The 14,717-nt window shown below is 38.5% G+C and overlaps 1 protein-coding gene across 2 annotated transcripts in view; it reads left to right on the top strand.

Moving 5' to 3' along the window:
- arid4b (AT-rich interaction domain 4B) overlaps positions 1 to 14,717 on the top strand; it is a 123,738-nt gene that overhangs the window by 67,062 nt on the left and 41,959 nt on the right. For both annotated transcript variants that reach the window (XM_061910625.1, XM_061910626.1), the window contains exons 4-7: positions 2,412 to 2,477; positions 3,672 to 3,762; positions 4,975 to 5,054; positions 9,000 to 9,091. In XM_061910625.1, coding sequence (XP_061766609.1) covers positions 2,412 to 2,477; positions 3,672 to 3,762; positions 4,975 to 5,054; positions 9,000 to 9,091 — 329 coding nt within the window. The remainder of the gene's footprint in view (positions 1 to 2,411; positions 2,478 to 3,671; positions 3,763 to 4,974; positions 5,055 to 8,999; positions 9,092 to 14,717) is intronic.

The following is a 14,717-nucleotide window of genomic DNA, read 5'->3' as shown; positions in this document are numbered from 1 at the left end:
TCAACAAAGATGAAATAGCCCAATGTGAGTGTGTTCTTAGTGTAAGTAGCACAGTAGTCAAAGGCCCATGTCGGAAATAACACTGGGTTGTGAGAAAGGTCCTGGTGTTATTGATGTCCTGTCTGCAGAGAGGGAGAACTTTGTGCCCTTCCAGGTGCTGAAAACACTTCCTGTATTAGAGGCGGCAAGAATGTGATTCTCTCCATATCTGATGAAACTGTCTCTGCAAGCTTTTCATTCCTTTCTTTGGCCTCTTACATGACCGTGGTTCAACATCATCTCTGTTACTTTCATTTGTCTTCTTGATCCTTCCCTCCCAGCCAGACAGTGATTGCTTTTCGCCACTGTTGTTACATTTGAAATTGACTAGGAATAGAGTAAATTTGCTACCTGCAGGCAGCAGATTCCTAAAGATTCCTATTTGGGCCAGTGTAAGCACATGGATCAGTGTATGGACAAAGTAAAGCTCTGCTGTTTTCATCTGGCATACATCTGCCTGTCAGTATTGCAGCAACTGGACTCTTACAGAGCTGCTGGCACGACAAGCATTTTGCTGCAGAGGTGACAAAGTGACAGTCAGTATTGGAGTGAGAAATGTTTTTGGTGCATTAGTGACTGAGTTGAGGCACTGAGCTTGGCAAAACACTTTTTTTTTTTTTTTTTTTTACAGAGAATCTTCTTCTACAAATCCTTACAACTGGCCAATAAGGTTGTGTTTTGTCTACAAATTAAAAGATTTCTGCTGATTATGTGAAATATTTTAGCAATGTCAAAATTGGCCAAAATTTCAACCTCATTAGTAATACTGAGACTTGTGTTCAAACCAGAGTACAACTGTGTGTGAACTACACTCAAAGGTGGAAAATAGCTTAAAAATAAAGGTACTTCTTACTTATGGTTTTATATTGCAAAATATTAGCATGGGATTATGCTAACTTTATGATATCAGAGTTTGAAAAGCCACATTATTTTCATGGATCATATTGGTAATTAGATCTTGTGAGCTTGCATTGATCTGAGATCTACAGTGTTTGAACCAGCAACTTGTAAATAGCTATATTGATAATGCTGATTATAAGGTAATATTTATGGGGGAATCCTTTTAAAAGATTCAGATCAGGGCATTGCAGCTGTATCATCCTCACGAAATGACAGTAAGAGAGTAATTAATTATTCTGTGTAAATAGTTGTAGCTATGCCACTGCCTAGAGGGCGCTAATTTTCCAAAGTGGTTAGTGCATTATATCCAACCCTTTTCTTGCTGTGAGCATGCAAGCTGTGCCTCCTGTGTGAACACACACACACACACACACACACACACACACACACACACACACACACACACACAGGCATACACACTTTTTTAAAAAATTTGTATTTTATTTTTTTACATCTGCTGTCGAGCCACTCAGGAAAATCATATTGTTGATGTAGATGCCCATATCTGCAGTATAGAATTACTTTACAAAAGAGAAACGTTGAATACTTCTCTTGTTGCCTTACGTGTATTTGACTTTATTAAATGGATGTATTTAATGTTTGGCACAACCGGACCGAAGCAAGAAGGAATATAATGAAGGAAAAAAGGAAGACACAGGGGAACTGCTTTTGTCTGTGTCAGCGTGAGTAAAATCAAATCAAATCAACTTTATTTATAAAATCCATGAATGCCAGTCATTTTATTCATTCCAAATTACAATTTATTTATTCTGTAATGGTGACAAATACATACATATGGTAGTCAATGGTGGCTTTTAAATGTTTTTGGTTTTAAAATTGTAATATTGAGCCAGTGACATACACTAATACTTGATTTGTGAGTGCCATAAATTTCCCTTCAAAAATGAGTTTATAAAATAGGTCTTGACCTTTTCAATTCTAAACAGATTCGGTGCTCCTGGCTGTGTTTTCACACTGTGTGCTGCGTGTGCACCTTTTGGTGTCACTGTTACCAGATGCATGATCAGATTATGATCCACTGTGGCTCCCTTAGTCAAGGCTGCAGATGCAATGACGTGTATGTGTCGGGAAAGAATGGCCTGCTTGTTTGTCTCTGACATTCACAGCTGAAAAAAACTACAGTTGGTTCTCGCAGATGTGAACGTTACATACAGACAGATGTCCATGGGGGGTTTAACCATAGTACAAAATTCTCATACTTCGGAAGTTGGCAGACCCATCAGCGATCCTATTCTGTCTCCCTGTAATGTTTGTCTAATCTTGAATGGGATTGTGCTGAAAATTTTAATTTCCCTTCGGGGATTAATAAAGTATGTCTGATTCTGATTCTGATACTTGCTGTAACAACAATATTATATTCAACAATTTCACTTTACAAACTCTTTCAGTCACATAATTGATCTATTATTCATTTAACTGACTATTCTCTTCATCACTTCCCTCCTCCTCAGGTGACCTTTAAAGCAGATCTGTCCACAGCTGAGGTCCACGATGAGAGCATCAAAGGTCCTCTAAAGGTGAGATGGGATATCAGATTTTTTACCTTGAACTTTTTGTTTTTGATTCAAATGACAAGCCATTGTGTTATAAGAAAGATATTACTACATTTATATCAAACTACTTTGACCCGAACATAAGACAGTTCCTTTTTCAAAACCATTTTTTTAAATTATATTTTTTACAAAAATAACTAATAAATATTTGATACTTTATTAAATTTGTTTTTAAATTAATATCAGTGAGATGACATATAATAGATTACAATACATAACGATGTACAACCCCTGGCAAAAAATTGAAATCACCAGACTTGGAAATGTTGATTGTTTGTTTAATTAGATAGAGAAAATACATTACACAAAACCATAGTCATTTCAAACCTGAAGGATGAACTTCCACTCTCAGTTATGATACGGTATGAAGGAAAATGATATTTGTTTTAAAACCATTTGTTTTTTTTCATACAGCGGTATACCTTTTAACCGGTAACTGGCACATGCCTAGTTGGCACATGACAGAAAGCTGTCTCTAATAAACTTGCAATCCAGGATATTGAGCAGAATGTGTGATATTCACCTTTTATAGATTTTCAAATGCAAGGCCATTCACTTCAATGCCGATTCGATCGCAAGCGATCGTGATTTCTTTTTCCCCACAATTTGATTGACAAGCTTGAGTATTTTATATGCACACAAAAACCTCAAAATCCATAATTTTGGTAATCCTGTTAGGATGTCCGTAAAGGAGGGCAATTTACGGAAATCTAACAGGGTTGCAAAGCTCTTCGACTCACGCTGAACTATACCCTGCGGAAGTCTGGGCTGTAACACGAGCCGACAAGCTGCAGCAACTCAAGGAGCTCTGGGCCCATAATTAGTGGCGACTAGCGTGGGGGGGTAAATGTACGATAGGGTGCTGTAGCTTCCATGCAACAGCATCTTGATGTGAAAGTGTTTGTTTTGATATGCAGCACAGCCTGCTTTTTAAGTGTCAATAATCACAAACAAACACAATTTATTTATACAGACCTTAATCACAAGTACCTCAAAAGGCTTTACAAACCACAACGACATCCCCTGATCTGAACCCACATCCGCCAGCCCCAATTGTGATTGTGATTAAAATTGTATTAATTTTGCAGCCTTAGACAATGCGATAATCTGGTTTGTTTTGTTAAGAAGCCAAAAATCAGCAACATATCTGTCCCACAGGTTGGTGCTATTGTAGAAGTGAAGAATCAGGATGCAGTTTACCAGGAGGCCACAATCAATAAATTGACTGACGCAAGTATTTACACAGTTGGTGAGTGATTTATCATTAAAACGTTTTTATTTAGAAAAGTAGGCAAAAAGCCATGTTTGTCGACATTTGTGGGTATTCAAAATGGGCTTCTCCCACCTCATCAAAAGGTCATAGAACTACATGCTTTCTTCCAACTACTCGGTGAAGCACAATTACTGTATGATATTCATGAATATTATACTGATGCATATTATATGGCTATGAACAACAACTACAACAATGAAATGGTTAGGATGTTACAAAAGAAACAAAAACCTTGTAATGTATTCAAATTATTTTTAGGAAGGACATGAATTTCCAACTATGTCAGTGAGTACCCTAATTCAGGGTTAAAGTAGTCTTGAACAGTTGCCTCTTTATATTCAGTGCAGATGGACTTCAATATTTACTCTCCTGTAGATCTTCTTTTCTTCTCAGCCATGTCCCTCGGGACACATCTGGCCTTTTTACCTGTTCATTGCTGAGCTATTACTGAACTGTGTCTATTTGCTTTTTTGCGCTGTGGAGGATGACAGACTGCAAGTCCTCCCTGTAATTGACCAAAAAAACAACAACATTATGACAGTAGTGTGAGAGTGGGAAAAACAGCAAAGCCAAATGCAGCAATACATTTTATCATATGTGGTGCAAAGCTATTGGAAAACGATCATGATCATTATTGGGAAAAGGCAAACTCATTTTCACATAGTGCAGCTTGAGTTATGTTCAATGTTTCTGAGTGTTAACATATCTATTTTAACACTGTGTTAACATATCTATTTTAACACTCAGAACCATTGCAATGTTGCACAATTGAGAGGCAAACACATTTAACATGATTGAAACGACTCGTGAGTGTGTGTTCTTTTTCCTAAATAAATCTACTTAAGTTGTAACCTGTGCCACAGTCTATTTAGTTGCTGCTTGTTACTAAAGTGTGCCCTTGGGGCTTGTCTGCTGTTTTGAAAAAATATTCTCCGTACACAATCTTTCTTTTCATTCATCAGTGAGAAAAGAAATGTATACAGCCATGCCGCACACCGTTTCCCTCGAGAGACGCTGAAATCATTGAATAAATAACTAGTAGAATTGTGTACATTTCATCCAAAAATGTGTAAATGTGTGCTTAAGTGATGTTTATTGATGATGTGTAGTAATTGTAGTGCCTGTCCTGCATTAAATTGTGGCTTCCTGTCACAGCATTGTCATCAGTTTGTATGGTCACCCTTACAGTGTTTGACGATGGCGACGAGAAAACCTTAAGGCGTTCCTCCCTCTGCCTTAAAGGCGCCCGGCACTTCGCAGAGAGTGAGGCAAGTACCAAGATGTCATGCAGCCTTTTGTACAAACATTGGCCCTTATTTTATGTTGTGCGTTAATTGTGTTTTTTCACAACAAATAAATTAATTTCTCTTCTTTACTGCCTTTCTTTGTAGTACAGCACTAATTCAGCCATACCCTATTGTTAACATGATTTAGTATCATAGCCAATATGTCAGATGTAAACAGTGTGAGTGCTGAATTATTTAATCACAAACACATTTAGGGCATATTACTTTGAGGCATATAGGGTCTGACAACTTTTTTGTAGACAAATCATACTATTTATTTTTTAGTGTCTTGTATGAAAGCAGATGCTGCATTAACCTTGCTGTCATCTGTTACTTCTGTTACAAATTAAAAAGTTTACAGTATGCCAAAAAAGTGAGCACATCCAATTTCAGTAACCCTTTTTTTTAATTACAGTACAGTGGTAACTCAACGTACGAGTACCTTACCTTATGAATAATATGACCTACAAGCTGTCTCTCAGCTTCTTTTGTTTTAATTTTCAAACATACCTTCAATTACAAGCATTTTCACCTTCGGTTTAAGTGATATTTGTAACAGGGTTGTACCATTTGAGAAATCAAGAGTTATTATATTGTTGTACATTGTTGTTTTTGCGTGTGTCTACACAACAAACATAAGTTGTGATTCGACAGTTTATGTGTGCGTTTGGGCATTGCTCAGAGATCAACATCCTGTCCGCCAACTGCGGCTGGGTCATATGATGACATTATAAATATATCGATATTTCTTTTTAGCTAGATATTGAACACAACTGTATCATTAATTTCGATATAGAATGATTTGATGTAAAAGTATTAGCGCTCATTCTCTCTGCGCTGGGTGCTGTATCCCTCCTCCTCCAGGCTGGGCCAGAGCCGCACTCATCTGACACAAACTCCAGTACGAGGTGTATGTGAAGCATACCTGTCTGTCAACCTTACCGTTTTTGCCGGGAAATTGCGTATTTTAACCTTCTGTCTCGGCGTCTTCCCGGTCACCCCCTGAATTTTTTTCTCATTGAAAAAAAAATCCACAGCAGTATTGCCGCTAATACAGTGATCAAGTTTTTGACTCAAGCCTCGGCAACGAGCGCTCATGGCAGCGGCGTGTCGATTTGGAATTCAAGCAAATTTTTCAAATCAACAACGACAACGGAGAAAACATTTCAGTTTACAGTTTGTTTATTTTGAACATGCAAACGATACAATGTAATGCATCGCATATTTCTAGTTTTGCAACAGTATGAATAAAACATTTTAAAAAGCTGACAGAAATAATGAACTCAAGTGTATTCCGTTTATATTTACATCCAACACAATTTCCAACTCATATGGAAACAGGGTTTGTACATATATTCAAAAACAAGTCTGTGTTACTAGCATTAACATATTTTTTCTTAAATCGTGTTCCTCTGTTTTCATTATTGTTATTGTACAATGTAACACAGGCCGTATACTAGTGGCGGCCACTTGTCTTTCAAGTAGTGGACGCTCATTTTCAGCTACTCTCTTAACAGTAGTACAGTTGCCAATAACAGATAAGATATCAAGATGAAGATTTTACAAAGAAAACCACTTAATTTTTTTTTACTATCCATTTTAACAGGAGCAACAGAATAAAACTAGAAAAATGCTCTGGCATTTGTTTATATTTCAAGATTGCTGATTTGCTCATTTTGCTGTCAATCATGGCTTTTAGCCTCAGTCAAATCATCCAATCATCATGAGGAAGCCCGCTGCCCATTTCTCTTTCATTTACAGAGATGCTCGGCAACCGTGGGCGATATAAGGCCGTGCATATTATTCAATGATGTTGTCGAGTTTCGCTGCAGTGCAACAACCCACTCCATGCTTCCCCATTGAAAGCTTGGATTCAACACAGTTTAATCCACTGAGTTGCGTCAGCTGTTGCCAAAGTGGCTGATTCTGGGAAAAAGTTGAACGCACCTAAGCACATATTTAGTCAATAAAATGTTAACACAAAGGTACATATTTCACAATTATTTTCATATATATTTTAGGGGAAGCTGATCTTGTAATGCATTCGTCACTACCGTATATCTAAATCCCTAGCAGGTCTCAAATGTGAAAGGCCTCTGGCATGTTAGAACAAATTGAGTCAAGGAAGTCGGCAAGTCAAATCTGTTACTTAGGGACACACAATGTCTCTAAGGTCTGGGTCGGTCGGGATGAGGTACAAAACAGGGTTGTTCACGTGCCGTGGTTAGAAGAGCCACCGCCCAAGTTGCCAGAGCCAAGGTGCGGGTGCTTCTTCGGTCTTACTGCCAAGGCTCCATCTTGCTTATGATTGACTATAGTCTTTCGATGGCCTAATTTTTGGTGCATCACTAGTAAAAAAATATGTTTAAGGTGTGGCAACTTTTATTTTGCTGTGACGTCGTGCTACGATCAACTACACTTAGTTTTAGGTGTTTCAATTTGTTCTGTCTACTCTTAAATCAACAAACCGGACAGTCAAGCATTACCTTTGTTACGCAGACATACTGTAAATTTCACTTGTTGTCGACGGAGTTCTCCGGTTCGTCTGTCATATACGTTTGTGTGCAACGTATGCAGCGATTTCCTAATTCCTACACCGCTGTTTGGACATTAATAGCTCTGACTTGATTACCATATTTCCTTGAATTGCCGCCGGGGCACTAATTAATTTAAAACCTCTTCTCACCAAAGGCATACGTTAAAGGTAAGCATGCGCTAATTATTTTAAAACCTCTTCTCACTCGGGCAATTACCAAAGGCATGCAGTAAAAATTTGAGTGCGATATAAGGTTACTACCATCATGAAAAGCACATTTAATAAAAAAAACGTTATGTTCTTACCTTTACTTATAATTGAAGTCCATGCCAGCTCCTTCTGTTTAAAACCATCGATAACTTGTTTATAGAAGTCTTCCTTATCTTTCTTCAGTTTTAAAGTCTCTTTGTCTCGATGGATATCTTCCTTTATTACCTACTGCTTCGATTGACAGTCCAGTTTAGAAAACTGCTATTAGACCTCTGCTATCAGTTAGCTCGGCTCGGACAACTCCCCTCCCCCGTTCTGCTCCGTGGGTGATCACTTTATCCCACCGCTGCCACCATGAAGTGTTATTGTATAAATAATACACTGGGTATTTAGGACTGGAACATGCTTTATTTCAGCCCGGTTGTTTACATAGCCAGCATAGGACTACTGGTGTTACATCCTAAAAGGTCTGTCGTGCATCCCCCGCGTCAAATCTGTTCCCAGCACATATCGCGTCACTCGTTGTCACGTATTCTGCAGTCGAGTAGTTGCAAGAAGGATCACTAGCGCCCTCTACCACCAGGTGGCGGGAGTCATTTAATGACTCATATTTGACACACGCAGCTACGGTATATTAATAAAACACAGCTGCTTACTGTTCTTTTTAGCATACCGGAATTCAATAGTTTGGACCTTAAATCTTATTGAATAGCTCTTAATCTTCTTCCCTTCATGCGATTTCAAATTACCGATATAGATATCAGCCTCTTCCATTTTGAAAATGATGACAGGGGAAGTGTCACTCGTGACATCACGAGTTTGACCCGGCGGTAATACCAAGCATGCGCTAATTATTTTGCGAAGCAAGTTTAACCCGGCAGTAATTCAAGGCAGGCGCACACTTATCTACCCGGCGACAATTCAAGGAAATACGGTATGTACGTAACTCAGCAAATCTACGGCTTTCCAAGCTGTACACTGACTATGCTAAGTTACATCCAAGTTAATGTATTCTGTCCCTTGAGAAGATTTAATAAAATAGTTGCTGAAATGTGAGGCGTGAACTTATTTTTGTGAACTACTGTACACACATTATCGAAAAGGTCAGGTTTAAACGAGACTAACAACTGTAGTTTTAAATACACGGACAGTCCCTTTACTGCTGTTTGTCTCCTATGCAGACACTCGACAGACTCCCTCTCACCAACCCTGAGCACTTTGGCACACCTGTCATCGGCAAGAAGGGTAACCGGGGCAGACGATCCAACCCAATGTGAGTACCCTCTTTTTATTTTTTATGTTAAGCATCAAGCAAGCACCAATTAAAGTCTGTGATGCAGATGGAACTATGTGAGGTATTGCCTGCCAACCCTCACTGTTCAGAAAGACTCACATCCTATTCTAACAATCCTGAAAGCAAAGACTTGCTCTCATTTCCATCTTTTTTTTCTTTTTTTTTTAAATCCCTGGGGCCGGGAGCAGGAAAATCCACTCAGTTTTGGGATGGGTGTGTTATGTTCTATTATGCCTACTTCAAACTGCAGTCTTCATGTGGGGATAGAAACTGTTTCTGGGTTTTGGTAATGGACAGTACTGCGATTATAAAGTGCACACTCTACTTAATAATCTCATTCCGACAACATTGCTAATGGCATTCATGGAATATTGACTTGGAGGAGTCTCAGCTGAACTTTAGCACCTTTGGCTTGTCTTCCTCAACACTAAAGTCATTTTACAATCATTAGGAATTGTGCCTGAAGAGAGATTACTGACAAAATGCTGAACATTTATACTTTTAAGACATTGTCTTAAAGACATGTTGCACACTTGTTCGGTGTTTACAGAAAGGCCTGCATTGATGGTTACAAACCTAATTTTCCACACTAGTAAATACACTGCTGCATAAACTCTGGCTGTTAGTAGAAGTGTTTTGTGTGAAAACAGTCTGATTGATCTGAAAACGTTTGGAAAAGCAGAAATCACGCATCAGAGTAATCCTCTGATGACTGATTTGGCTGAAATTATATTTGATTCTGATTAAGATGATGAATACTCTCTTACCCACATTTTCGCAGATGTGCTGAATATTGAGCTGACACTTGCTGGTTACGGTTATAGAAAATCCACCATATGAGGAACTCTGATTTTATATGGTTACTTTTTTTTGGAGAGATAGTTTCTCTAATAATTGGATTTTAACACCTGTGCTCGTGTTTAATATAGAAGTATGACGTTTATTGACACTCATCATGGACAAGAGCTTTAGTTTGACAGCCTTCAAAGGATCAACCAATACACAGAAAGTCCAAAGAAAATCACAGGACATGCATGCTCTTGTTGAGTGTATGCAAAATTTACTCCAGCTTTGTCATTACGATTAGCAATAAAAATATCAGAAACACTGGAACTTTAATTGGACCTTTTTAAAAGAACATATTTTACATACGCCCACACGTCTATCTAGTTTTGCATGAGTTGTTTTTTTAATGCAAGGGTTAAATATTGGCTAAAGCCCACTGGAACACTTGTCATGTTTGTTTATACCTTACAATTATGTTGCTTGGCAACTAATGGATACCTGGAGAGGTCAACCAGACATTGTCACACAGCCAAAGTGATGTTTTTAGATGTATGTGCAGAATGAATAAAATGGATTATTCCTTTTTTTTTTTCTAATGTTAAGATACATAAATACTGCATATTTATTGCACAGCTGGTCATTAGTTTTTTTGTAGAAATGAAGCAAAGTTAATTTCACAGTTTGTTGTTTTATTTTTTGTCAAGTCAGTGGTCTGAACTTTTTCTCCAATTTTATTAGTCATACGTGAAACATATTTGTAGTTTTCCTTTCATTAGGAAAACTTTAGTTTTCTTTTCAGTAGTAGTGGTTTTGTTACACCCTTTGATTTGTAATTTACTCGGTGATGTTAAGGTAGTAGCTGTAATAGCAGCCAAGCAGATTTTTATTGCTAATGCCAGACCATTTGTGTGTTTGCGTGCGCGTGCGCGTGTGTGTGTGCGCGCACAGGCACACAGATTAGCAGAGTTGGCCTAGTGAGGCAGAACGAAAGGGTGGACCCTCTTTTAGCTTGCTGGTGCTGCTTACATGATCACATTTAGTGGCATGTTTAGGCTGAATGAGCTGCTTCATCCAGCCAGAGATACTATAACGGAACAGTCAGGAGTTACACACCACTACATACTCTGAACAGGCTTATTAACAAAGGAGGTTGTTAAACAATAGATTACTACTGCTGGTTTTCTTTTCAATGCTGTTTGTTTTTTCAGTTGGCGGAATCATGCAAAAACAACCTAACCCATTATCTTTAAGGCTTTGTTGAGAGGTGGGGCATGTTCTAAAAATGCTTATGTTTTACAAAGGATCTGCATGGATTATTGGATTCAGATATTAGGGCTGCACAATCAATCAAATGTTATTCATGATTTTTGGCTGCCCCGATTAAAGGAGGGGAATTGTCGGCAATATGATCATTTAAAAAGCAGGCTACATGGCAGAATGCATTTCAAGTCGAGCACTTTCACAGCAGCTGCAGCAGAGAAAAGCCCTGTAAAGCGCGTCCCACCCACGACAGAGACTAAATTAATGTGATGAGGTGGCGACTTGTCCAGGGTGTACACCGCCTTCCGCCCGATTGTAGCTGATATAGGCAACAGCGCCCCCCGCGACCCCAATGGGAATAAGCGGCAGAAAATGGATGGGAGATGGATTATCATCCTTATTAACATCAACAAACATTTCTCAGGCTGCTGCAGCCAATGGCTTTGTTTCACTCCCTTCATTTTTGTGGAGTCTCAGCGTGCTTTAAAGACTGCACTACTGTTATTAGATGCCGATGGGTGTGGACAATATTACAGACGGATGCAATTGTCCCACAAAAAAAAATGTGGATTACATGTCAGAAGTATCACTTTTATTTAGAACCAAACGGTATTGTTGGAGAAGAACAGAACGTGTTTATTAAACTTCATCTTCATTAGCTAAACTGGTTTGTTGTTTAAATGTATATCAAAAAGTAAACACCATGTTTTTCTGTTTTGTTTATTTAGAACATTTTTATTTTTTTCATGTTACAAAGTTGTTACTTTAAAAAGAGGTAACAGCATTTTGTGAATGTTTTGCAGTATTTTGGTTTTTCATATAAACATATTTTTGCACAAAACTTTTACGGATCTGTGCGGCGTTCCCCCCCCCCCAATTTAAACTCATTCTTTCGCGCTTGGCTGCTTGAACAACACTCTGCTCTGCTGGTAACCTTGGAGTCGCACTAAATAGAGTCTGGAGACACTTTTCTGTTGAATGCTAACATTTCTTGACTGTTTTCTGGCAAGTGGTGCCTCCATTGGAATTCATGCACCCTGGTAGTGCATGCATGCTTATGAATCCAGGGAAAGTGTACCAACAAATATAATCGCGCACTGATGGACTATATTAATGCTTGTTTTTTTTCCACCAGAGTCAATCACGTTGTTTTTCCACTAAATTATCGCACACAGTAAACGGTTCATCTTTATTAAAGTCTCTTAAGAGAAGGAATTATTAACAAAAATAACAAAATATTGCAAAATATTGACCCAAGTGGCCGCCCTATTCTGTGGCATGGGAGCACTATTCACCAAGCAGGTTTCGGCAGCCGAGCTACGTGCAAAACTTTTTCAAAAATAAAGTGATCAAAAAACAAGGATTTTTATGTAACGCGATCTCGAGAATAATGCTATCAGTATTTTATGGACCCCAACGTCCGCGTTATACCGAACTTTGAGTGAAAGGCAATATTTTTTTTTCACACTACAAAGGTCTGGCGGGTGTGTCCAATTGATGACACAAAGGACACCCGCAGAATGTGGTTGTTTTTATGGCCCCTAAAAAAATGTATTGGATCTTTTCATTGCACATTACATGTCAAGTTCACTTGACTAATAATTGTGATAGCAATATTGAGAAAAATCTTTGTGATTATTGTTTTGGCCATAATCGTGCAACCCTACCGGGCATTCTTTTTTTTAATTGATGAGTGAACAATTAGGTGTCCAAGTTGTACAGGTGCTGATCCAAATTAGGATTGTTAAAAGTACCAAAGTTTGCTCTACTGTTGTGTACTGATTGGCATTTTAATATAATATTTTTAAGAGATTTATTTTTAATAAAGATTTTTTAAGATTATGGCAAACATAATAATGACAATTATGTCTATCAATAGTGCCACAGGTTGCCAATCTACTTGTGCGTTAATGGGACGTTATTGTGTAATTTGTAATGAAATATTGTAATAGGGTTTAATAAATGTTTTCCATATATTTAAAGATATATATTTGTTGTTTTGTTCATTATTTTTATCATTTTAGTTTTTGCTCATTAAATGGTAAATAAATGAGTTATACTCTCTTTTCTACCTTTTAAGGTACTCAAAGCGCTTTGGCACTATTTGGACAGTCACCCATTCACACACACGTTCCAACACTGTTGGCAGGAGCTGCCATGAAAGGCCCTAACAACTTATCAGGATCAATCAATCAATCAATCAATCAATCAATCAATCAATCAATCAATCAGTTAACCTATACAGCCCTTAATCACAAATGTCTCAAAGGGCTTCACAAACCACAACGACATCCTCTGCTCAGATCCCACATCTGAGCAAGAAAAAAACTCAACCCAATTGGAAAAATGAGAAACCTTTGAAGGCAGATTTCCCCCCCCCCCGCCACACACACACACACACACACCCTCCACCTGGGTTACCGGTGCAATGGATGCCAAGTGGATACAGTTAATAATGTGAGAGTCCAGTCCATTGTGGGGCCAGCAGGTGGCGTCTTGCATGTAGACACGGCGGGGCGCAGAGACGTCACCGACTGATGCATAAGGAGTGGTCCACCCCGGGTCCCGACTTCATTTGAAAGTCCAGTCCATTGTGAGGCCAGCAGGGGATCATCAAAGATAGAACATGACTTGGCTGGCAGAAGCTGGGGATCAACCAGAAACCCTCAAGTGGCTGGCACGGCCGCTGTACCAACTGAGCCACGCCACCCACACAGTGGGGCATGGTGGTATTAGGTCTATTAAACCCTTTTTAATTGTTTTCTTTCGATGCCCTAAAAATATAACAAAACATTTACCACCACATTGGTCAACACTCCATCAATTGGACACCCATGTTTAACCAAACCATACATATGATTGTTTGTAGTGTTAAACATGTACACTAAAACACATACATATCTATTTATTTAGAATGATGATTGTACCAACTCACGTAAACCAATCCTTCAATGCGCAATTGCGTTTCCGCATTCCCTAAATTTGTACGCATGTGCAAATGCAGAAGTGCAGGAATTCCACTGGGGAGCATGTCTCTGGTCGGGGTTGTCATGGAGTTCTGTGCCCCAAACAATGGCCTCTCGTGTTTGCGGGGTACCGCTACACGGGGCTTCAAGACAAGCTGCTGTTCCTTTTCTGCCGCAGCAGATGTTAAAAGTGCTCGATTTGATATGCAGCGTAGCCTACTTTTTAAATGTTATTATCGCCGACAATCACCCTCATTTAATCGTGGCAGCCAAAATTGTGATCATTATTAACATTTGATTGAATGTGCAGCCCTAATTGTGTTTAGGAATTCTTTGCATGTTTTTAAAATATGATATTGTATTATTGTCGCCCCATTTTTTAAATGTACAGTAGTAATCTTGACAAACTTATTATTAACTATACCTCTTTTCATTCTGCTGTATATTTTTGTGTTTGGTGCGTTACACCACATAACACATTCACACGCATGCGGTGAGGAGATTCAAATTGAATCATTGAATATAATCCATTATACATTTGCATTAACAATGACTGTTTTTCTTACAGTATTCGGTATTTTGTCAGAGTAAAT

The sequence above is a fragment of the Nerophis ophidion genome, linkage group LG09 (assembly GCF_033978795.1).
Source record: "Nerophis ophidion isolate RoL-2023_Sa linkage group LG09, RoL_Noph_v1.0, whole genome shotgun sequence".
Classification (NCBI taxonomy): domain Eukaryota; kingdom Metazoa; phylum Chordata; class Actinopteri; order Syngnathiformes; family Syngnathidae; genus Nerophis; species Nerophis ophidion.
This window is presented reverse-complemented; position numbering and strand designations above follow the sequence as displayed.